Genomic DNA, 23,464 nt, shown 5'->3' with positions numbered 1-23,464 from the left:
CACTGCCCTGATCTCTGGAAAATATGGTTGCTATGGCCATGGGCCTGCTTGGGAAGCCCTGAGGGGCTCTGAGAATGTACTGTAGGACAAGGCAGGCATCCCTGGGTTGAGCAGGAGGAGGGCAAAGAAAGAGGCAGCCCTCAGGTCTTACCAAGCAATATATCTGTTACCAAGAGGCAAGGTGGGTGTGTGTATCAAATTGGCAGCTTTGGGCACTTCTGCTAGGACACAGAGACACCCTTCGTATCTTGCTTGCTCTAAACAGGTAAATGGCAAAGAATAACCTACAATTACAGCAACAGGATGGAGCTAGATGATTCTACCAGTTAGCCCCATACATTATTGGAGGACTTCTGAAATTGGAGTATTTCTGTGTCCCAATTGCCTTTCCGCCATCACTTCTCTCGTCCTACAGTCTCACTTGGATTTGCCCCAGATCACCTGCCCTGACTGAAGGCTGGGAAGATCTGTCGCTGCAGTTACTTCCACCTCCTGAGAACATGAGACCCAGTCCTAGGAATACAGCCACAGAGCCAAGGTCGAGGGCCCAAGCCTTTTAGGGAGAGAACCAGAGAGAAGTGGGGGCCCAGCATGCCACTTCCCACTCCTGGAGGCCATGGGATGAGATGGTCAAAGACAGGTCTGGTGAAGACAATCAATCTAGTAGCCAAACAGACAAAGTCTATGCGCTGGGTAGGTGACATGATCTAGATGTGCTTCTACCCCAGGGCCTTTGCACGTGCTGTTTGTGCTGCCTGAAGTTCTTTCCCCAATCTTGAAGATTTCTACAAGGCTCACTCCCTCAGGTCTTTGCTTAACTGGCCTTTATCAGTCAGACTTTCCCTAGCCACCCTTTTTAAAGCAAAGCTCCCTCCCCCCGCTCCCCCTACCATTTCCCTACTTTATTTGTCTCCATAGCACTTCCTGCTAACTGACATACTGGGTTCTTTCTCTCTCCCCCCACTCCCTTCCTTCCTTCCTTCCTTCCTTCCACTGGCTGCCTCCTTTAATAGAATGTGAGAACCATGGCAATTGTGTTTACAGATGTATCTCTGGTTCTCTCTTGCTGTGTAACAGATGACCCTAAAAATTCAGCAGCTTCAAACTAGTGTGTATTATCTCCACAGTGTCTGGGAGCCAAGAGTCCTGTCAAGATTATTGTCATCTCAGAGCCTGACCCGGGCTTGGGGGCTGCACCCAGACTCACTCGTGTGGTTGTTGATGGGCCTCGGGTCTGCCTTGGCTGCTGGCTTGAGGCTTGAGCTCCTTTCCTTGTGAGCTTCCCCTGCAGGGCCAGGGCTGTCCACAGCAGGGCAGCTGAGGGGGAACAAGAGAGTGAGAGAGCGCTCCTGGGTCTTAAACCAAGCGCAGTCTGTCATAACCCACACTGGAAGAGACCTGCCCCACGCCATGGGCCAAGCACACTCACCCTGGCACAGTATTTGGAGATGGGGGCTGCCGGAGGGTGTGGACACTAGGATGGAGGCCTCATCAGAGCCATTTTGGAGGCCGGCTACTAAGCCCCCACACATCCCCAGCATATAGAAGATGCTCAAGAAATTGTAGGAAGAGAAAGAAAGGAAGGAAGGAAGGAAGGAAGGAAGGAAGGACGGACGAACTCTAGCAGGATGCGTCTAGGCTTCGTTCCCAAAGGGGGCTAGTAGGAGCCCCATCCCAAAGGATCTTAAACACACTGAGCTCTCCTTGACCCCCATCCCACGTCCATGTCTGCCTCTTCCAGGCCTTGGGCAAGTTCCTCCACTCAGAGGCCTGTTGTGGGTTTTTAAAAAGACTAGGAGGCTGTTAACCAGCTAGAATTTAAATACAAATTTTTTAAAAGGGGGGTGGGCGAGGAGGGAGGCATCACAAAGTCTGACACACTCAAGCCCTCAGCAAATGTCACCCCTGTGGGCGGTGTTGTGTGTTACTCATATTGGAGGGAAAGAACCAAAACCAAAGTAGCTTCCTGGAGTCAGAAGTTGTAGAGCTGGGGATGTTGGGTACGTGTGTGTGCGCATGCGTGTGTGTTTCCGTGGGGTTCTCTCCCCAGAGCCGTGGCTGAGAGCCTCTGTCCCAAGTCAGTGGGGCCAGTGGATGACACATGTGGTCCAGACACCAGGTTCATCTCTTGGGAGCCAGAGATGGTCACGTGCTGGGGCCTCAGTCACCCGAACGGGCAGGAAAGGCTGATGAGCCCGCGGACTGCTGTCCATTTATACTGAGTTAGCCTGTATGACACCAGTGGTTCTTAAACATTTCGCAGAGCAGGGAGGGAAGGTTAAGTGGTGTCAGAGAACCTTTTGAAAGTTGACATGAAAAATGCACATTTATATGTAAACACAAAAAAATATCTCCAGCAAGCTCAGGCCGTTCACAGGGGGACCACTGTTCCAGAACACTCGACTGGGGCCCCCGCGAAGGCACGATTGGAGCCTGCATCTCCTGAAGAAATGAGTGCATGTGTGCCTACATGGATGGACGAATAAAAAGGAACAAAAGCCCCAGGCTCTTGGCAGCTTTGCTGGTGGGCAATGCTTCTCCCCCCTGGTACAACACAATGGCCTCAGAAACACTGGCTGGTTTTGAAAGACCTGCATTCAAGCGTTGCCTTAGCCACCTTGCACTTGTCCCCTGACCTCTCTCTGCTTCACCTTCCTCATCAGGAAAATAATGTGAATTACAGACAGTGTTTTGTAAATTACAAAGCCTACTGAACATACCAGGGACTCTCCCTTTGGTTGGACTCTTATTCTAAGGGTGCATTTTCTCCAGCTCCCAATAGCACAGACCTGCCTGGGGGATGGGAAGGTTCCTCCTTGGGGCGGGTTGCTCAAGAGAAGCTGAGCTGCCAGCCCTTCCTTCATTTAGCATATCTCCAGTCAGATGGCCCAGGTTAAGGGAGGTAGCTTGTATGGAGTCATTCCCAGCCTAAAGCCACCCCCCACCTAAGTAGCTGAGACTGGGTCTTATAATCATTCAGGCAATAAATGTTTTTGAGCAGCTACTCCAGACGAGGGCCTGCGCCAGGTGCCAGGGACATCATGGGAGCAAACCTGCTCTTGTCCCCATCATCGTGGAGCTGATAGTCTGAGGGAAAAAGATTTTAATCAATCATCCAGGAAGAGCCCAGGGTGCTGTGGAGGTATGTAGTAAGAGGGAGGGTGCCTGGGCAGGACAAGTTTCCTTTTAGAAGTAACAGATGAGTTGGGCTCTGAATTCAGTGGGATGGATGCAGTGGGAAGTACTCTGGGAAGAGCCCATGGCGAGTGCAAAGGGCTGGTGGTAGCACATTTGAAAGTCTGAAAGAAGTCTATTACACAGTGAGTGGGAGAGGGATGCAAGAAGTAACCAGGGACAGTCACAAGGAAGGCAGAGACCAAATTCACCTTGTCCTCTTTAATGGGACATTTGCAAAAAAAAAAAAAAAAAAAAAACCGGAGAAAATGGCATGATGGATTTCAAGTCTCGGGAAGCTGTTACATAGAAGGAGGGTGCCTTAGAAGCCAAAGGAGAGGAACTATCCCAGCAAGTGGGATTGGAGTCAGACTATAACGGGGCCCTTCTGGTGGCTCTGGCGCTGAGCCCACCTGCCCAGGTCGCCAGGTCACTGAAGGCCCTCAGCCTCCTCCAGACAGAGAAGTACAGGCCTCCACAGTGGAGCTGATGACCGCCACTTGCTAAACAGCGGCCTTGGGCAAGGCGCTTTATTAATGTCCCCAAGCTTCTGCTTTCTTATATGTAAAAATGAGAATACTAAAATCCACTGGCCAGGGCTGCTATAGGGATGATGTTCCCAGCACTGAAGTCCTCCCTCCCTCCGCAAGATGCCGAGTTGGGAGGAACCAGACCATGTGCCCCTCCCCTTCCACCACTGCCTCTCCCTCCACCAGGCCTGTCAGAGAGCCAGAGTCCCCCATCCTGATTCCTGGCCTCCCAGGCTCTATTGCCAAAACCTTAGGAGAGAGTCACACCCTCTTTGTCAAGGCCAACTGGAGAGCCCCATCCCTGGCCACCTGAATCAGGCTTTCCCTGACACTCCTGTCTCTGTCGCCTCAGATGACCCCCGTCCCCGCAAGCTCTGGGCCAGACTGACTGACGGGAGTTCTCAGGTGAACCCTGCAGGAAAGGGAGGAAGCTCTGCAGCTGATGCTGGGCAGACAGAGCCTCACCCTGCTGGGCACGGGGAGGGGGTGAGATGGGAGGTAGGATTCCCCTTCCCTTTCTGTCCACCTCTTTAGACACACAGCTGATCATTCCAACTTGTCCCACTGCCCAGCTGTGCTCATTGGCACAATGAGAGGCACGGGTTTAAGAGACAGGATTGTGTCCAGAAACCTTGAGCGCAGAGGGAACTGGGAGTTTCTAGATTTATTCCACAGATGCACCTTGCGGAGAGCTCCTGGAGCTCTAATACCCCCAGGGCTGGGAGGCAGAGGTGGCCAGTAAGGACTGGCTTTGGCCACAACAGAATGTTACCCGCCTGCCGCACCCTCAGCCCCCACGGTGATTTTGGAATCAGCCGAGAGGATGTTAATCTAATCATCAGGATCAGAATCTGAATCTGGTGCTGCCTTGGGGGCATGGGACTCTGGGCAAGTCACTTGATCTCTCTGAGCTTCAGTTTCCCTGCAGGAAAAGGGGGATAATCCTGGAGCAACCAGTTAGTGAGAAGATGAAATGAGGAGACACAAAGGGAGTGATAGGTCCAGCCCAACACAGCAGAAGACGTGTTTCATTCAATAACAAACATCCAAAGCCCACTGTGTGCGGCAGGACACTAATACATAAGGCAAGCGTGGTCTCTGCCCTCCTGTTGGTGACAGGAGAGAAGGGGTGGCAGACGCTGAAGAAGGGGACCCGTGTGGGGTAAAGGTTAAGGCGACCAGGCTGGGGGACACCTGGGTGTCATGATCATGTCTCAGGTTAAGACCCCAAGGTGCTGGGATCGAGTCTCTCATCGGGCTCCCTGCTCAGGGGGGAGCCTGCTTGTCTCTCTGCCTACCACCCACCCCTGCTTGTGCAGGTGCTTTATCTCCGACAAATTAAAAAAAAAAAAAAAAAAAAAAAAAAAAAGGCAACCAGGCTGGAAGCCCAGCTCTACCATTCACCGGCTGGATGACCCTGGCCAAGCTCCCCTCTTCGTGCCTTGATTTCCCATCAGCAAAAGGAGCCATGCACCATCTCACAGAGTGGTGAGGATTCCGTGAGGGGACCCACGGAAATACACCAACATTTCCCACGTGCTCTGGTGGCACACGGAGGATCCGTATAATCAAAGGAGCTTCAAGACCTCGACAGAGGCCAGACTCCCCCAGCAAGTGGGGCAAGTGTGCTCCTGAGGAGGGAAGTCCCTGAAAAACATCAGGGGTGCTGCAGAGCCAGAAGAGAGGGTGGGCAGTATTGACAGGGACATAAGCAGCAAGCCAGTTAAGGAGCTGGGGCGCTGGAAGTTAAGGTCAAAGGTTTTTAAGCAGCTCCAAGGCCTTCGTTCTCCTTTGTACATGCAGAAACGCAGCACACCCTTGTCCTGTCCACACTAGTGCCCCGCACAGGGTAATTCCTTATGGACCCTTGTTCCATCGCTGGTTTCCAGCGCTACCGGCTGCCAGATCACACAGGGCCTTCCCACCCGCCGGCCCTCCTGGAGGAGTGGAGCAGGGGGAGATTCAGACCCAGGCCTGGGGGCGCCTGCGCCCCCACAGCTCCTTTGTGACCCCGAGGGCCAGGCGCGCCTATGTTTGAACTCAGGCAAATAATTTCTCCGGTTGTGAATATTCAACGGCAAGTGTAGCAACCTCGTGTAGTGCCCTGTTCATAGTACGTTCCCAGTATATATAAGTTTCGGGTCTCTGCTGTAGAAACAGAAGCCTCTCCTCAACCATCCGGCTGCAGGGCGGACGGAGCAGGGTGGGGGCGGGGACTGGGTTGGGGGGAAGGGGAGACGCAGGGGAGTGTGGCTAGGCACCGGCTCTTACGAAGCAGAAGAGAAAGTGGGTTTATTTAAAACACCACTTACAAAGGGCAAACAGTTGGGTCCTTAAATCAGTGTTTACGGGGTGGGGTGTGGAAGGGCCCCTTCCCCGGCGATCCCCTGTAACCCGTAAGCGAGGAAGGGTCCCAAGAGATGAGGTGCCGCGACTCCGCGCGGAGGGCCGAGCCAGGCGTACGTGGGGGGAGGCACTGCTTTCCCTGGTCTGGGTCCAACGGTGCCTACCGCTTGGCTTAGGAGCGAAGAAGGGAATGGGGGCTGGCGGTAGGAGTGCATTTCTGCAAATTTCAGGGCTCGGCGCCCTGAAGGCACAGCCCTGACACTTCTGGGTGTGTGGGCGGGGACTCACGCAGAGCCCCGCAGCCGCTCCAGCAAGGGTGCCCCCCACCCACGCTCCTCCGGAGGGATGCGCTCCATCTCCCCTCTCCACCCCTCTCTCCCTGCGCGCAACCCCACCTTCTCTAGCGCTCGGATTGCCTGCGGGGCGGCCTGGAGGCGTGTCCCGCAGGCGGCCCGCCCCTTTGATGTGAGCCGGCGCCGCTGTGATTGGACAGTCGCTTGTGACGTGGGGGGACTGCGGTGGGCCCGGGTGCTGCGGCAGCCGCAGCGCCCGCCGCGGCTCGGGCTCCGGCTCCCGGGCATTTAAAGGGGACGCGGCGGCGGCCCGGGGGGATGGGGGGCAGGTGGAGGGGACGGCCCAGACGCACATCATCCACGGCCCCTCGGAACTGGAGGGACTCGTGAGCCGGAGCCTAGAAATCCGGGGGTGGATAAGACACCGCGTCCCCTCCAATTCCCGTAAGCACCCCTTGCCCCATCCTGCGCCCAAATACCTCAGCTAGCCCATCTCCTCACTTTACACTCCAAACTAAGCCGGGACAGACCTCTGCCGCCGCCGCTCCCCACGTGAGTCCTGGGCTCCCCGAGGTAGGGGAGGGCTGGGGTCCCAGTGTGGGGTGGGGGCTGTGTGGAGTTTGAGGGCGCTCCTTCACGTGTGTCAGTGGGGGAGTCACTGGAGCGGAGAAATGAGCCTTCCTCCTTTCTCCTACCCCAGGAACGAGGTACCGGGATATCCCTCTGTCCCTGACTCAGGCAAAGCGAAGGATCTGTGCCCCCTTGGTCCCCGCCACCCACCAGTCCCCTGGGCTCCCCGAGCTGCGCACCGCCCCCCACCCCACTGCCCCGCATTGGAGCGAAGCACCCGCCAGCTGGGGGTGTGCCAGGATGCCTGCTTTCCAGCCACCTCTAAAAATATCTCTCCCCCCAATCCACCGGCAGCTGCCACCTCCCTGTCCACGGAGGATCCCCTTCCAGCTTGTCCACCCAGGCAGGGCGGGCCCAGAGGGGACTCCTGGTCCTAGCTTCTTCACTGACACCAGGGCTTCAGGTCCTCAGGGCCAGCTTACTCACACCCCAAGGGGGGGTCTCCCGGACAAGAGGGGAGCTCTGGCTGCAACTCCACCAAGGGGCACCAGGGACTCCTAAGTTCTAATTCTGCAACTGATGTTCTGTGACCTCCGGGGATGTTAGCTTGACCTCTCTGGGCCTCCACTTTTCCTATTTGCTGCTGGTGGTGGTTAGAAGGAAGAGACCATGGTGAAGCTGGGAATACAGTCTTGGAGATGGAGAAAACTTCAGTTTAGTTGTGGGATCCAGTTCCTAGTGATTGATAGAGAAGATCTGGTCTTGGGCAAGGGATTGTAACTATGGTATCTGCAGGGCCCTCCCTCCCCACCTCAATCCTTACCCTCCACGTTTCGTTTCCTGGGAAAAACTGTCCCCGAACTGTCCTGTGGGCTCCCCATCCCCTCATGGAGGCGGGGGAGGGGAGGAGGACTTTCAAACCGTTTTTTCCCTCCCCCACCCGCATTCCCACAAATGTCATCTAAAGCATTTTTGTCAAAGGCAGGAGGAAACAAGGAGGAATCCAGTGATCTGACGTGGCATCAGGGAGGCAAGCACCGCTTTTAAGTGGGACTAGAATATGGACTCCCTGCCGCCCCAGAGAAACTCCTCTCTCCTCTCTATGCTCTAGCCATCTAGAGAAGCTCAGACATCCTGTCCCCCTTTTCTCTGAGGGACTCTTTTTTGTGACCACAAAAGAATTTGGTCACTTAGGACAAAGCTGCCAGAGGTGAGTAAACTTACTGAATGTCATGAGTCCCAGATGCCGGTGGGGCCTGGGGAGCCACTGATTACTCTGGGGTGAGGGCGGGGTGGTAGCACAGCCTTCTCTTTCTGGGGGAAGAAACTCAGAATGCCAGGCTTTCTTCTCTGGGGCCTAAAAGAAACAAAGGCAACTCACTAAACAACAAATGTTGAACCGATTTCCCTCAATAGTATTATTAGATAAAAAAAAAAAAAACATAACTATGTCTTTTGCTCTAATGATTGAGAAATTTGGGATATGATTGAAAGTCAGTAGATGATTCCACCAAATTTTCAAAAAAGAAAAGAAAAAAAGAAACAAGGGCAAAACCAGGCCCTTTTCTGTGGGATGAAAGTTGGTCTCTGGGTGGCTGCTTGAAGAGCCTGTGTATCTTTCTATCTCCCACTCCCTTTCCCCGGAGCCCTGCTCTAGACTGTGTGTGCCGAGGGGCTGCTTGCTTTTATCACAGAAGTGGCGTTTCCCCTCAAATTCGCTGGGCCTAGGAGCAGACAGGGGCTATCAGGCAGGATCCTGGGAGTTTGGAACTCCCTCCAGATAGGGCCTGGGAAGAGCCTTCCCATCCTCCAAAACATGCCATTCCAGGTCCCCATGCTTTCTCATCCATCGTCTCCTTGACCTCTCCCTAGCCCCAACCTTTTTCTGTCCCCTCTCCCCATTCAGCTTTGGCTGCCTTTCCTGAATGAAAAGTGCTTGCTGTAAAAGCCTGAGACCCACTTCCATCCATATCAAAAGGGCTCAACACACCTCGGGTTAGGGCGTGGTAGCTCCAAGGTGTCAGAGGCCCGCCCTCTCACTTGTGCAGCGTTCCTGGGAGGTCCCAATCTCTATCTCCCCGGCTACAGGGGCTCCCTGAGGGTCTGGGATGGTCTGGGGAAGAGTGTCACCTTGACTTTCAGGGGTTTCCAGTGTCACCTGCTATGACCACCAGAGGGCAGCAACCAGCCAGGACTTTGCTCGATTACCCATCTAGTCTCCGGTTCTCAGTATATTTCCAGATCTGTCCCAGATGCTTCTAGTCTCTCATTCAACCCCAGGGTGAGGGGTAGGGATGGGGCATAGGGAGGCCCTGGGAGCTGTAGGTGGTGTCCTCTGTAGCTGAGTGGGTGAAACCCCCACAAAGGCAATCCCTGTCCCAAAACCACATAGCAAAGCCCCGCAGAAATTTCAAATTGACTTCTGGTCGATTGCTGCTCTCTGAAATCACCAGGGGGAGGCCAGTCCCAGATCGTCTGAGATGCTCAAGGGTCCCGGCCCCCAGCTGTGGTACAGTAAGCTCGCCATTTGCCCTTTTCCCTTTAAGGGCATAGAGCATCCAAGGCTGTGGCCAGGTGCTCATGAACCAGGTCTCCCCGGGGGACACTGTACAGCCTCCTTAACCTCTCTGGGCCCTTCTTATCTGCTGAATTCATGCAACTGTGATGAGCAGTGGGAGAACATGCATGCTGGTGACATGTAAATCCTGACACAGGAAAGGGTCCAGGATCATACTGGAGAGAAAAAGCACTGGTCTCAGACCCTAAGTTACAGTTTTGAGACCTGTCTTTGCCACTTACCTTTGAGTAAGTCGGCTGACTTCACTGGGTCTCCAGTTACTATAACCTCTCAAATGACACAGGGGATTGGTAGGGGGATACCTCGCAAGGGTTTTGCCCTCTGTGAGCCCAGTGCTTATCTGAGGGGTTTTTACTGAGTCCCTGGGAGTGGCTCCGGGGGCTCAGCTGAGGAGACAGAATCAGGTGGGCGTTAGTGATGGACACAAGGCTAGCTGCTGGCGCCCTCCAACAGACCTCGTGTGGTTGTCAGGAGCTCTGGACGACGGCTGGAGGCCAACGGAGTCTTCTGCAGTTGGTGCCCAGGGTGATGCAGTGACAATGAGCGGGTGTTTTCCAGTCACTGGTCTCCGATGCCTGTCTAGGGTAAGTGGGTACTTCCAGGGGTCTCTGAGGCTAAGGCCTCAACCACCTTCCCATCACAGGGTGGAAGGAGCCCTCTCCAGCCCCTTTTAGGCCTACCCTCATCTCTACTGGGCCTCCACTAACCTCTGGAAGCTTCCATCCCAGGTGTGGGGGCCTGATGCTTTTACAACCTCAACTCCAGGGATCCTGAGCAGCTAAGACTCCCAGATGGATGTCCATGAGACCAGAGTGTGACTCTTAGGGATGAGCTTGAAGGGACAGTGCTATTAGGGAGGCAGAGAGCTAGGTCCACACCCCAGCTCTGACACTGGGAGCTTGGACTTCATTTCACAAGCTGGGCCAGGCCACAAACCTCACAGGAGTATCGGAGAGCGAGTTAGGAAGAAGCCAGGAGGAGGAGTGGTTCCGTCTGGACTGACTGAGGTGGGAGGCCGGGAGGGTGAAAGGCAGTGTGGTGGGTATTCTGGAACTGTCCGTGACTGGCTCTCTGCCCCTCTGCCAAGCAAAAGGGGCCTCCACTCGCTTGCCTTTGTGCCTCGCACTTGCACTCTTGGCCTCCATCCTCTCCCACATCCTCTGTAGGTGGGACTGTGGCCCGAGGTCTCTGCTTCCTGGAGCCCTGCATCCCCACTGTGCTGTCTCCAGGCTCCCCTGGCATGGCCTTCTCCTAGCCTTCTCTTTCCCTGCCCTGCGCCCACTCTTTGCTCCCTCCTGCTCTGCCTTTTCAGCCACGCTGCTCTCTCTCCTCTCCCTCACCTGTCTCCCAGGTATGTCGCGGCCTGGCACGGGAAGCCTCTATCTCCCCAAGTCCCACTGCTTCTGCTGCCCGCTTCCTTCGGACTCTGGCAGAAACCCCACCCGCTGACGTGTTCCTCCCAGGGAACTGGCAAGTGATTAGTGATGAGCTGTCCGCACAGGGCCCTAAAACTCCCTGGAGAAGCCGTGTCCCATCTTGGGCCCTTTGCCCAGTGCCATCTGGCTGGAAGCAGCTCCCAGAGAGCCTTCCTGGGTCAACGCAGTGACCTGATTATTCCAAGAGCTAAAACCCAGTTCTCTGGCCTGTGCAGAGGTCCAGACGCGTAACTCTCCAGGCCCAGCTCTTAGCCATGATCCAGGCCCGAGGACCTGGCATTCACGCCAACGAGTGTTCCCTGGAGCCTGGCTCCTTATTGTCCACAGTCCTATCAGCTGGGCATGGCCCAAAAAGGGAATGAGGAGGCTGCTTCATCTGGGTGAATGCCTGGTTTCCCTTGCCTACATATGTTAGGGAAGAAGGGGGTGGAGAGGGCTCCAAACCAGAATGGGGGTCACTGGAAGTCTCCAGAATGGCCTCGTCAGAAACCTCCCTAAAGGGGTGACCCCTTTGAAGCTGCTCCTCCCCTCCGTTAAGCTGACCCTGTTAAGCCCCAGTGGCCCCACAGGAGAGTTAGCAGAAATAGGTGCCAAGGAAGCCCTTCTGGGTTCAGGAAGAGGGCGGTCTTTCGGGGATAAACCCCAGCACAGTTCACTGAGAGGTGGCAACATGGGGGTGGGCAGGGAAAGCTGGGGCCGGGGCGGCGGCGTGGGGTCCTCTGCCTACTTTAACCTGCCTTGGGTCCTCCTCAGGTCTTGGATGTGCCAGCGCCTATGGCCGTGGCCTGCTAACCAGCCTCTCCCTGGCCGGCTCGTGCCGCGCCCCCTCTCGCTTGCTCCCTCCTCCTCCTGCTCCTCTCCCCCCTGCTCCCAGGACGGCGGGATGGCCACGCAGGGCGCGCCGCGCTTCCTCCTGACCTTCGACTTCGATGAGACCATCGTGGACGAAAACAGCGACGACTCCATCGTGCGCGCTGCGCCGGGCCAGCGGCTCCCCGACAGCCTGCGGGCCACCTACCGCGAGGGCTTCTACAACGAGTACATGCAGCGCGTCTTCCAGTACCTGGGCGAGCAGGGCGTGCGACCGCGGGACCTGCGCGCCATCTACGAGGCCATCCCCCTGTCGCCGGGCATGAGCGACCTGCTGCAGTTTGTGGCCAAGCAAGGCTCCTGCTTCGAGGTGATCCTCATCTCGGATGCCAACACCTTCGGTGTGGAGAGCGCGCTGCGCGCCGCGGGCCACCATGGCCTGTTCCGCCGCATCCTCAGCAACCCGTCGGGGCCCGACGCGCGGGGGCTGCTGGCGCTGCGGCCCTTCCACACGCACAGCTGCGCGCGCTGCCCCGCCAACATGTGCAAGCACAAGGTGCTCAGCGACTACCTGCGCGAGCGGGCCCAGGACGGCGTGCACTTCGAGCGCCTTTTCTACGTGGGCGACGGCGCCAACGACTTCTGCCCCATGGGGCTGCTGGCGGGCGGCGACGTGGCCTTCCCGCGCCGCGGCTACCCCATGCACCGCCTTATCCAGGAGGCGCAGAAGGCCGAACCCAGCTCCTTCCGCGCCAGCGTGGTGCCCTGGGAAACCGCCACCGACGTGCGCCTCCATCTGCAACAGGTGCTGAAGACGTGCTGAGGACGGCGGCCTGCAGGGGGCGCCCAGGCGGGGTGGGGGTGGGGGACAGCGGGAAAGACAAACCTAGTTTTATTACTCCCTTTCCCTCGCTCTCGCTTCGGTATGTCCCTCCGGGAATCCCGGACTCGTCCACGGGGGGGCTGGGAGAGGGAGTTCGGAGCCGTCTCTGTCTATGCAGTTAACCCCAATCGGCTGCCTCTCTGCCCCACCCCACCCCCACCCCGTCCCCGTTTCACTGCAACGTTAAATTCTGGAGTCCGGCCCCACCGAGGTGGTTTGGTGCACATCCCTGGGAAGGCAGCGGTGTTTCCAAGATCCTTGTCCTCGGAACTGAGAGGAAGCGGTTCCCACGGCTTTCACTGCTCCCCTGAACTGCGGAAACTTCCCATCTCCCTTTCTTCTGTGAAGGGAACTCACGACCCCAAAGCCTCTCCGACGCGCCGGAGTCCCAGCGGAGAGAGATGAAGCTCTGCACCCACGACCTCAGGCCTAGATCTTGCTTCACCTAGCGCGTCTTCACACTACACCCTTTTTCTTCTGGCCTCCCTCCCCGCGCACAATCCCCTTCTCCCACCCCCACCAGCATCCCCAAAGGGGTGGGGGGAAGCCAGAGGGAACAGTCGCCTCCTGGTGGTGGAATGAGGTAGCACACAGTCCGGCTCGGGTCCGTCCAGCCTGGGACCTCGCAGCGCGCGATGGTGTCTCCCTTCACCCCAACCTCTTCTATGCAGCAAGAGACCAGGGACTTTACCAAAGTCGCCCTGCGGGCTGGGCCCTCTGCGCCTCCGTCCTCCCGTATGGAACAGAAAGCCATGATGTTTTAAAGCCGAGCCAGCGAAAGCCAAGCCCCTCCTCCCTCTTTGGTGTTCTAGAGCTATAAAGGTGGTGAAGGGGGAAGAGCTGACTGAGATCTCTCGCGCCGCCGATGTCTGAAGGGTGAGGGTGAGGCGATCCCTGGCCTGAGAAAGCCCCACATAAATGGGAGAGTTGGTCCCCCCGTCTGGGACACAAAAAGCAAGCAACAAGCAAAAGTACAGGTTGCACTTGGTCGTTGCCCAGCGTCAGGGATCTAGTGCAGGGGGCACTTAGGACCAAAATGATGGGGAGAGACAGCTGCTCTGGGCAGAGCAGAGAGGGTCAATAATAAGCAGGAGCCTTTCACTCTCTCTCTGGCCCCCTAGCCCTGCAGGGCAATCACCAAGGAGGTCATCAGAGTTTTATTCGAAGTGGACATTTGCACCTGGAGACCCGATCCTGCATGGACTGGAGAGGGGGGATCCTCTGTGGACAAGATCACCAAACTCTTTGGCTTCCAGTTCTTTCCCGTCCACAGCAGGCCTTTGGGTACATCCTCTCCCCAGAGCCCTCTTCCCACCAAAATGAGGGGAAGGGACAGACCCAGCTCCCAGGCCAAGAGGTGGGCACACCTAGTCCAGCCTTGACCACGGAACTGGCTTTGTACTGGAGCTCCAGAGGCTCGATGAAGGCTGTGCCTGGGTCGGGAGCTCAGAGAGCCGCAGGCTGTCAGCAGCTGGGCTGCACGTAGTTCCCTGGGAAGAATCCAGTCCCCTCTGAGCTGACGCCCTCACACCAGCCATCGGAGTAGCGGCGTGTGATGCAGATGATGGTCCCCTCAGTGAAGGAGAGCTCGTTGTCCTTCTGGCGGGTGTATGGGTACAGTGTCACCACTGCGGGATGGGAGGAAGGGTTTCCATGAGATGTGCCTCCCACCCTACCATGGGGATGCCGGGAAACATCTAAGGGGAATCCCGGCTGCAGGGAGTGGGGCTCCAAAGCTCTTAGGACCCTCTCCCCAGCTGGGTTTAGTAATACTCTGCCAGGTCAGCTGCCTGTCTTTCCAGCTTGATTCACCACTCCTGGATGAATATTTGGTCAGTTCATCAGAAAATAGGTGTGTGTGTAACAGGTTCATACCTTTGCAGGTTCTACAGTAGAAGCGGGGTGGGGAGCGGGGGCATCCCTAGTCCCAGGAGTCAGGTACCTTTCTCCAGGTAGGAAGCAGGAACCCAGCTAGGCTCTTCAGGGCCGAAGTCTGGTGGGGGCAGAAGTGGCAGCCCCAATTCATCTAGATCCGGGGGTGGAGGAGGGGGCAGATCCAGGGGCGGAGGCAACTCTGGTGCTGGGAGGGAAAAGGGAGAGCCTGCAGATGTGGCACAGGGGACCCCCTCCAATGGCCCCCCCGGAAACTGCTGTTCAGTCCGGGCTCTGGCATCTACCGATTTTCTGTAATCTTTCTCCAGCCCCGGCCCATCCTGACCTCTACCACGATGCTTCTAGATCTTCTCAGCAAACACACAAATGTTGAGCAATGTGGGCTATTGAGGCACTGCCACTTAGCTGGGTGACCCTCCTTGCCAGCCTCTAATTCCGGCTGTTAAATCAGTGTGTGAAGATCCTCTTAGGGTTGTTAAAGTTCAAGTGCGAAAATGGATGAGAAGCTTGAACACAGAACCTGGCAGAAAGCAGGCGCTAAGTTGTTAGCCCACTTTGGCCCCTTCCTCTCCGGTTACCCCCTACCTGGGACAATGCGGGCCAACAGGAGGGAGAGGGAGGTGAGAAAAGACCCCGCGATAGAGCCAGGAGAGGGCGGAGCTCCTTACCCGGCAGGGGCAGGGACACTTCCTCCAGCAGAGGGGGCGGCAGGAAGACCTCGGAGGCCGGTGGAGGGGGTGGGGCCGGGGGGCTGGGGAGAGGTGGGGGTGGGGGTGCTGCCTGCCCCTTGGTCGTGGAGACCCCACCGACGCCTTCGCCGCTGCTGAAGACCAGAGAAAGCGGGACTCGGCTAGGTTGGGGGACACCTTCCCTAACTCAGCATCCCCCCCCCACTGGCCCCGCCCCCTCAGTTGTGCGCCCCAGGCCTGTGATGAGAGTTCTCCCTACCCTAGCAGTCACCCTGACAGCTGGCAGGAGGCCCCCTCATTACCCCCCCCCCCCAACTTGGACTCTTGGGGCTCACCCTGCCGAGGCCAGGGAAGAGGCAGAGGAGGCTGCTGAGAGTTTGCCCTCGGGCACCACGGGGAGCAGCACCGGCTCGGGGATCCGGGGTGGCCTCCTGAGGAGGGAGGGGAAGAAAGGCGCGGGGTGTCGTCATTTGGGGGAAAGAAGGCTTCGTAGAGCAGGGGTCAGGTGCGGGGAGGAGGAAGTTTGGCTTCTCTGCGTTGAGAGTGGGGGGAGGAAAGTTTCAGGATCGTGAGGTCTCACCCCAGGGTGGCGGAGGCCGGCGTGGCAGGCGCCTTGATGCTCTTTCGCGAGAGGGTCCCTGTCCGCGACAGCTGCGTGGTCAGATCCTGCGGCGGAGGAGGGGACTAGGCTGACGTCTATGACTCCCCCCCCCCCCCCCCGACCCCGCTCCCCCGGGTAGCCCCCGTGGTCCCACAAAGGAAACAAGGGAGGGGCGGGAGGGGCGGCAGAGAACTGGGAGGAAGAGAGCAGGGACAGCAAGTTCCCACTTCCACTCCCAGCCCCCTCTCCTACCCCCCCACCCCACAGTCTCCCACTCTGGCTGCCGCCAGGCCCCGGAGCCTCTGGTCCCCCAGCCGCAGGCGCTGCGGAAACCTGAAGCAGACACGGTCTGAAGGCCACTTCCTCTGCACCGCCTAGCAGCCGCACCTCGCCCCCAAAACATCTCCATGGCCAGCCTGGTGATCTCTAATTCTGATAGACCCCAACCCCAACGCGGGGCTGAGGAGGTGGGGGGATGGGGGAGAGGACCATCACACTTAGAAAGAGCCCACCTGCCATTTATTTTTTTTCCCCACCTGCCATTTTGATGGGCCTGCAGAACCGGCTCTGGACAGAGAGGGCCAGAGCTTTCCAAATGCGCAAATGGCCAGGCCAAGCCCACAGGCAAGGGAGTGCGTCTGTAACTGGTGGGGTGCCCCCAGCGTGGGGCACATGGGGAATGCTGTCCTCCGCTAACCTCCCCTGGGCACAAGACAAGAGGGACCCCAGTAGAGTCATAAAGAAGAGAAGCTGGGGAATGAGAACTTACTGGTGCCTGAAGGAGGGGATGGATGTTGCTGGAAAGGAAGGGCTTCCAGGGATCAGTTAGACCCAGGGGAGCTTTAATCTAATCTGGAAAGTTGGCAAGGGGGAACTGAGGAAATGGGGCTGGGGGAGTGTCCTCTCCCACCTCTCAGGGAGAAGGAAATGGCAGTGTCTTGCTCCCCTGTCCTCACCAGGCCCCCTTTGAGTGGCTGCACCCCCATCTGTTCCCACACAACAGCAAGCAGCTGGGGGTGAGCACTGAGTGCGGTGACCTCAAACCTCCAGACGGAGGAAGTTGCCCTTCCGCGGCTGGGGAGCCATTCTCATGCACACCCTGACACCCCTCCTCCCCCTCTTCCCCTTCACATGCACCCAGCCCCCACGGAAGGGGCTGCTCAGATGCACCCTCAGCAGATCACCCGAGGACATGGTCAAGGCCGGCTGTGGAGGGGGGAGGGGTCAGGAAGGACCTTCAAGGAGGGAGGCTTGGAGAGGAGGGGTCCGCTTAGGGTGATGGCTTCCGGGGAGTCAGGAAAGATGAGGGCGGCAGGTTGGGACACACAGGGATGTACATGGGGAAGAGAACTGGGGACCTGGGGTGAAAGGAGCCTTGAAAAGGAGACAACGGTGGGTTGTGGGAAGGAGGGGGGCCCCTCTCCCTACCTTGATCCCATGGCCAATATCATCCAGGCAGCCAAAGTTGAGGGGTCTCCTGTAGTAGGGCGTGAGGGGTGGGAGGCTGTCGGGGGCAATGACCTTCTGGCCAGGGGGCAGCCGCTGGACCGTGGCCAGGGTGCCGATCTCCCTTCGGGCCACCTTCTCCATATGCATGTTCACCATCTGCCACGACAGGGTTTGAGGCAACAGTGGGCCAGGCTCTGTACCTCGCCCTTCCTCTGACCAGAGGAAGAGGATAGAGACTTTGGGATGGGAGATTAGGGGCCAGGGGAGGCTGTGAGGTCCAGAGAAAGAGTAAATGCTGTCCCCGGGGTCACTTGGCGTTTGGGAAAAGAATTGCCAGGGGAGGATGGGGCCACTCTGGAGCAACTTCCTCGTGGAAGAGAATGAGGGTTATTATTAGCTGAGCAGGAACCAGAGGAAAAGAGAAAACACAGCTCCCTGGGGCTGTCGGGGCTGCACTGGGTTGGCTCTGAAGCGGAGGTGGATAACGTGGAGGGTGGCAGAGCCTGGTGGCCAGAGAGCCTGTCTCTCTGGCCGGGACAAAGCTGTGAATTCACCATCTCTTGGAATGTCACGTGGGGAGACTCACAACCCAGACAGGGTGGAACTCCGGTCTGCTGGGGCGAGAGGAAAAGGCCCCGCCCACAGTGAACACGCCAGGGATGTGCGGGCCAGGCCCCTGGGTTGGGGACGGGTGCACGTGGTTGATGGGGCAAGTCCTCAGCCAAGGATCCAGGAAGGAAGGACGAGGGTGTGTGTGCTCTCTAGATGGGTGGGGAGTGAGGGGGGGTGGGGGGCATGGCGCAGTGCCTTCAGGGCTGAAGATGACCTTGCCAGGCACACACACACACACACACACACACACATGCTCTGGGACGAGGACACTGATTAAGTCACTGCCTGTGTTTAGCGGGGAACAAGATCCATTTGCCTCTTTCCTGTTCCAGCAGCCTCCGCGGTTGTTAAATTCTACTGTATCAGGCAGGATAGAATTCAGATGGAAGTCAGAAAGGGAAAGGACTGCCTTCCAGGAGTTCCTAGTCTGGTAGGGCAGCAGGGCTCAGCACAGGGACATACCACTGAGATAAGGAGGCTCAAAACCCTTGGGAAGTGCAAGCATTTGGAGGAAGGCAGGAAAGAACTTTTTGCCTGAGAACATGACCGAGCAGAGCTGAAGGACGGGCGGCCAGGGCAAGAAGCCCTCTTCCAGCCCTCACCTGGCCCAGCGTGTTCACACGGGCTTCCACCTGCCGCAGCGAGGCCGCCTGCAGGTCCAGCATCCGCAGAGTGTGTCCCGCCAGACTGCCGACTTGGTAGGCCACACTGGCCAGTGCCTGGGTGGTAAAGGCCATGGTCTCCTCCAGCGCTTTCCGCTTGTCTGTGGCCTGAAATACACACAGCTCTGGTGGGAGGCCAGTCCGGCTCACTAGATCGCTGGCTGGGTGGGAAGGATGGGAGAGGGAGAGCGTGGGGGCTGAACTGGGAGAAAGCGTTAACTCCAGATGTTTGACGTGGTTTCCCTGAGAGGGACCTGGGAACATTAGGAGGGCAAATCTGTTACCCTGAGGAATGGGGGGTGCCAGGGGAGGGAAAGATCTCCCTCCTCCAAGACTCAAGCTGCAGATTGACCCCACTACCTCCAGCAGACCTTTGGGAATAGAGGGTGAATAGTAGAAAGGAAAGAGGAAAGTGTACTTTCTTTTTTTCTTTTTTTTTTTTAAAGATTTTGTTTATTTATTTGACAGACAGATTACATGTAGGCAGAGAGGCAGGCAGAGAGAGAGGAGGAAGCAGGCTCCCCGCTGAGCAGAGAGCCCGATGCGGGGCTCGATCCCAGGACCCTGAGATCATGACCGGAGCCGAAGGCAGAGGCTTAACCCACTGAGCCACCCAGGCGCCCCGGAAAGCGTACTTTCAAACTTAAAAACCAACCAATCGATGGCAGCCCCCCTATCCTCCCTATTCCCCCTCTAACCACAATCCCCTCAGGAGTGAGGTCAATGAATCCATGCCTTTAAAAGCCCCCCAGAGGATTCTTGTGCTCCTGTCTTTCTCCAGTCTGCAGAGCAGTGTTTAGGAACCGATGGTCTAGTCCATTTTACCAGATTAGGAAATTGAGGCCCAGAGAAGAGTCACTTCATTCATTCCTTCCAGTAGCTTCCCAATACGCTGAGAATATAATCCAGACTTCCAGCCATGACCTGTATAGGGCTCCACAGGGCTGGCTCTCCTCTACCACTCCCTCTCATTCCCCTCCAGGCACTGTGGCCATTAGATTCCTGTTGTCAGATCAAGCTAAGATTGTTTCTGCCTCAGGACCTTTGCACTTGCCGTACTTCTTTCTAGAAACCTTATTATTAAGTCTCAGCTCCTCAGAGACACATTTCATCACCACCCTAAGATTCTCCTAGTCTACTTCTGTATTGACTCTCTACCATATTTACCCTGTTCTCTTTTCCTCATAGACTTAGCACTACCTATTGGAAATTTTCTATTTCTCCCCACAGACTAACACGTTAGCACTGGGAGGGCAGAGAACCTATCTTACCCTGTATCCTACTCTGAAAGAGTACCCAAAACACAGACAATATTTAATAAATATGCATTTGTGAGTTAATTAATTAATTGAATATGAACCCACACACTTGCTGGGCCTCTCCTTACTGTACACCAGGCACTGTGCCAAATGCTGGCCAGAGTCACAGTGGCAGTCAGCGGTGGAAGGGTGGGTAGGGAATGGCTGAAGACAGAAGAAGTTTTTTTGTGTGTTTTGGTTTTTGTTTTTTCAGTTCCAGTTGAAACCATGGGGCTAGAGCAAAGCTCCTCTGGTCATTCGGTTCCCCAGGCAGCTTCCTCATCTCAGGTCGGATCATGGAGGTGCTGCCATTTAGCCTATAGCCTTCTCTAGGGGGTATAGGGGTGAGTCCAGGGCAAGTCTGGGCCAGTCCCACACATGGACAGGCAGGGCTGCACCACATGTTCTTGCGAAAGGCCCCTGGGTTCTCCCCAAGACCTATCCTACAGAGAGCAGACCTGGAACCTCTCAGGGCAGGGTGCCTCCGAAGGAGCCTGAGCCAGGCTGGAGTCAAAGGGCAGGCCCAGAACCTTCTGGGCAGCCCTTCCTCCGCCTTTCTGCTCCAACACCTGGATGCTCATTTGCATGTGATTTACATCTCATCAGCATATGTAAACAAGAACCTTGAAAAGGCAAAGAAATCAACCCAGGATGTTTAAACCAGAAAGGAGAGCATGTCTTGTTCTAGCTCAAGATCTTTCTTTAGTAGGCGAGGACACGAAGGCCCAGAACAGGCTAGAGACCACTCACTCCTCCTTTGGTCTGCACCCAGATTTCCCAGCTCACCTCACCATCACTGTCCCTTGTTTGGCCTGCCATGTGGAGCTGTCAGCCCAGACAGGAGAATGTCTGCTTGTCTGCTTGGGCCCAGCTACAGGAGGCTGGAGCCGGTGGGTACCTACTGACCCCTGGTTTGGGGCTTGGCCCGGGGTTAGGTCAGGAGGTACAAAGGTGTGAGATCCATTGTCATGGCTCCCTGCTTATTTGCCATGCAAATTATCTTGTCTGTAAACTCAATGGACTCTGACTGTGAACTCTGTGAACCCCAGCCTGCCCTCCCCCATTCCCCATGGGTTTCCTGACACCTGGTTGGGGTGGAAGGAGGGGGTGGGGGAGAGACGAAGGGCGTGGGAACCAGGCCTTGTTTAAGGGTGGTGCTGAGAAGTCATCCAAACCCTTTGTAGGCATTTGCTCCCCAGACGGGGATCCTCAGAGAGGCCGGGAAAGGTAACTAAGGTCAATTAGTTAGCGTTCCACATGAAGGAAGCAGGAGCCCGGGCACTCTGACCTGCGTGTTTTTCCAAGGGCTGCTTCGCCTCGCTAGAACTGACTTTCATTATCCCTATGTGCCTTTCATCCTTCCGACGGAAGATGATGATGGTGATGATGATGATGGCAGTAACGGTAATAGTTTCCATGCATCTTCCCGCCCCTCCTAAGGGACAGGCACTGGGTTAAGTGCTTTAACACCTTCTCGAGTTTAACCCACGTGACCCCCCTGAGAAGGTGTAAGCATCAGAGGTGAGGCGACCCTCCTTGCCGTGGGTCCTGTAGTTGCTAGGAGGCCGAGTTGGCAACTGGACTCAGGTCTTTGGGACCCCAAATCCTGCGTGCACAGAACCGCTTCTCTCCTTGTCCGTAGGAGAAGCCTGCTTTGCAGCGCCCTGAGAACCTGGCAGGCTTACGAGCCAGGTCCATCTCATCCACGAGCGGGTCACTCAACATCTACACGAACAGCAGTTATTTAACTAGAGGTTTGGGGCTGGGCTCCAGAGTCAGAGTTCTGGGTTCGAATCCCAATTCCACCACCAGCTCAGAGACGTTGGGAAAGGGAGTGGGTCTGAGTGAACTTCAGCTCCCTGGCTGTGGAGTGGGAGTGGTTCTCCCCTCTCAGGACTCCCCTCTCAGGACTCCCCTCTCATGAGGCCATCTGGGCAACATGCCTGCCCAAAGGAAGGGGGCAGAACATTCTCACTGGTATCATCACTGACTTTCTTTCATCTGTCATTTTCCCAGAAGCACTTGCTACTTTCATTATTTTTTTCAATGCTCTTACTGAGGCAGGAGGTCCCTGGGCATGCCAGTGCAAAGAAACTGTCCTTAAGTCCTAAGGCATGTCAGGGAAGGAGAAAGGTGGAGAGGAGAGAGCCTAGCTCCAGAAGTCAGCAGGCTGGGGCGCCTGGGTGCCTCAGTGGGTTAAGCCTCTGCCTTAGGCTCAGGTTATGATCTCATGGTCCTGGGATCAAGCCCTGTATTGGGCTCTCTGCTCAGCAGGGGGCCTGCTTCCCCCTATCTCTCTGCCTACTTGTGATCTCTCTCTCTGTGTCAAATAAATAAATAATCTTACCAAAAAAAATCTAGAATGGCTGACTTAGCCAGCATTTAAAAAAAAAAAAAGAAGAAGAAGTCAGCAGCAGCTCTGCCAAGGCTAAGCCGTGTGACCTTGGACGAGTCATCTGGCCTCCCTGCACTGCGAGTTCTTCATCTATGAACAAGGAATAATAATACTTGTCCTCATAAGGCGCTTATGAGGATTAATGAAAAAACAGAGGTGCTCAATCATTGCTAAGTTTCCCTTTCCCCTCTTTCCTTGTTCCAGAAATCGTGTTCATGGTCCTAGAACAGCTATACAACTTAGGAGACTGTTCTGGGCGCCTGGGTGGCTCGTTCGGTTGAGCATCTGCCTTCAGCCCATGTCACAGTCCCAATCCCAGGCTCCCCAATCCCAGGTTCCTGGATGGAGTCCTCATGGGGCTCCCTGCTCAGTGGAGAGTCTGCTTCTCCCTCTCCCCCTGCCCCTCCCTCCCGCTTGCGCTCACTGGCACTTTCTCTCCCTCAAACAAATAAAACCTTAAAAAAAAAAATTAGAAGACGGTTCTAAAACGCCATGGTTGCCATCTTTTGCTGGTGGGCTGCTCTCAGCAATCATGTAGTCCATCCCCCTGCCTCTGTGCCAGACCCAGCCTCGTCTGATGTCTTTCCCCTGTCGCGCAAAGGTCAGGGAAACAATTCTCTCCCTGGTCCCTCTCCAGTTTGTGACATTGTGTGGGAAGTTCGCAAGTCTCACCTCGAGTCAGCCTGCAAATGGAATGATGAGGCCAGCATTTGTATAAGACAAATCAGGGGTCTCTGCACCCGAGCGGGACCCAGGAAGGAGATGCAAGTAGTGTGAGGCCCGCTAACAGGATGGAACAGCGCTGCGTGCCTAGGCGTCTCTGAGGCTCTGGGAGAGGGAAGGGGCATGATGGGGCTCGGTAGCATGGGGTCGGGCAGAAGTCTGGGGGGACCGGAATGAAGCCAAGTCCTGGGGTGAAGGATTTCCCAGGCGGGCCCAGAATGAGCACCTGTCAGGATGGCTCCCACGGTCCTGCCTGGGAGGTGGGCTCCCAAGGGGCCAGGGTATCACAGCGGGGGCCCGTGGCCTACCTGCACATAGTTGTCCACACAGTAGTCTGCGACCCGCAGCAGGGAGCTGTGGTTGCCCCGCAGGGCCTCCCGGCCCGTAGGGATCTCGAACTCCTGTAGCTGCTGCAGCTCCGCCATGGCCCCCTGCCTCTGGCTGCCTCCCCAGGGAGCCCGCCGGTTTTGTGCCTCACCCTGCTCTTGATTGGTCGCTTGGCCTCCCCCCACCCCACCCCAC

General features: G+C 56.5%; 2 protein-coding genes across 12 annotated transcripts; one reads left to right on the top strand and one right to left on the bottom strand.

The window, feature by feature from the left end:
* Window positions 1–6,551: 6,551 nt before the first annotated feature.
* Window positions 6,552–13,457, top strand: PHOSPHO1 (phosphoethanolamine/phosphocholine phosphatase 1). 10 transcript variants are annotated; one of them, XM_059379960.1, is made up of 5 exons: window positions 6,552–6,787; window positions 7,899–8,123; window positions 9,963–10,075; window positions 10,843–10,961; window positions 11,681–13,457. In XM_059379960.1, the coding sequence occupies exons 3-5, from the start codon at window positions 10,031–10,033 to the stop codon at window positions 12,558–12,560; spliced, it is 1,044 nt and encodes a 347-aa protein (XP_059235943.1). In that variant the 5' UTR covers window positions 6,552–6,787; window positions 7,899–8,123; window positions 9,963–10,030; the 3' UTR covers window positions 12,561–13,457. The 10 variants fall into 10 exon arrangements, with proteins under 10 accessions (XP_059235943.1, XP_059235940.1, XP_059235942.1 ...); XM_059379957.1 differs by having other exon boundaries at window positions 7,895–8,123; XM_059379959.1 differs by having other exon boundaries at window positions 6,552–6,895; window positions 8,025–8,123.
* Window positions 13,458–13,716: 259 nt separating this feature from the next.
* ABI3 (ABI family member 3) lies at window positions 13,717–23,463 on the bottom strand. Of its 2 annotated transcripts, none has more exons than XM_059379951.1 (8): window positions 23,251–23,463; window positions 18,467–18,634; window positions 17,232–17,408; window positions 15,783–15,868; window positions 15,538–15,633; window positions 15,182–15,336; window positions 14,563–14,700; window positions 13,717–14,248 (listed from the first exon to the last, which is right to left on the bottom strand). In XM_059379951.1, exons 1-8 carry the CDS (start codon window positions 23,365–23,367, stop codon window positions 14,085–14,087), a joined length of 1,101 nt encoding a protein of 366 aa, XP_059235934.1. In that variant the 5' UTR covers window positions 23,368–23,463; the 3' UTR covers window positions 13,717–14,084. The 2 variants fall into 2 exon arrangements, with proteins under 2 accessions (XP_059235934.1, XP_059235935.1); XM_059379952.1 differs by having other exon boundaries at window positions 14,101–14,219.
* Between the last annotated feature and the right edge of the window lies 1 nt (window position 23,464).

Source organism: Mustela nigripes, chromosome 16 (assembly GCF_022355385.1).
Source record: "Mustela nigripes isolate SB6536 chromosome 16, MUSNIG.SB6536, whole genome shotgun sequence".
Classification (NCBI taxonomy): Eukaryota; Metazoa; Chordata; class Mammalia; order Carnivora; family Mustelidae; genus Mustela; species Mustela nigripes.
This window is presented reverse-complemented; position numbering and strand designations above follow the sequence as displayed.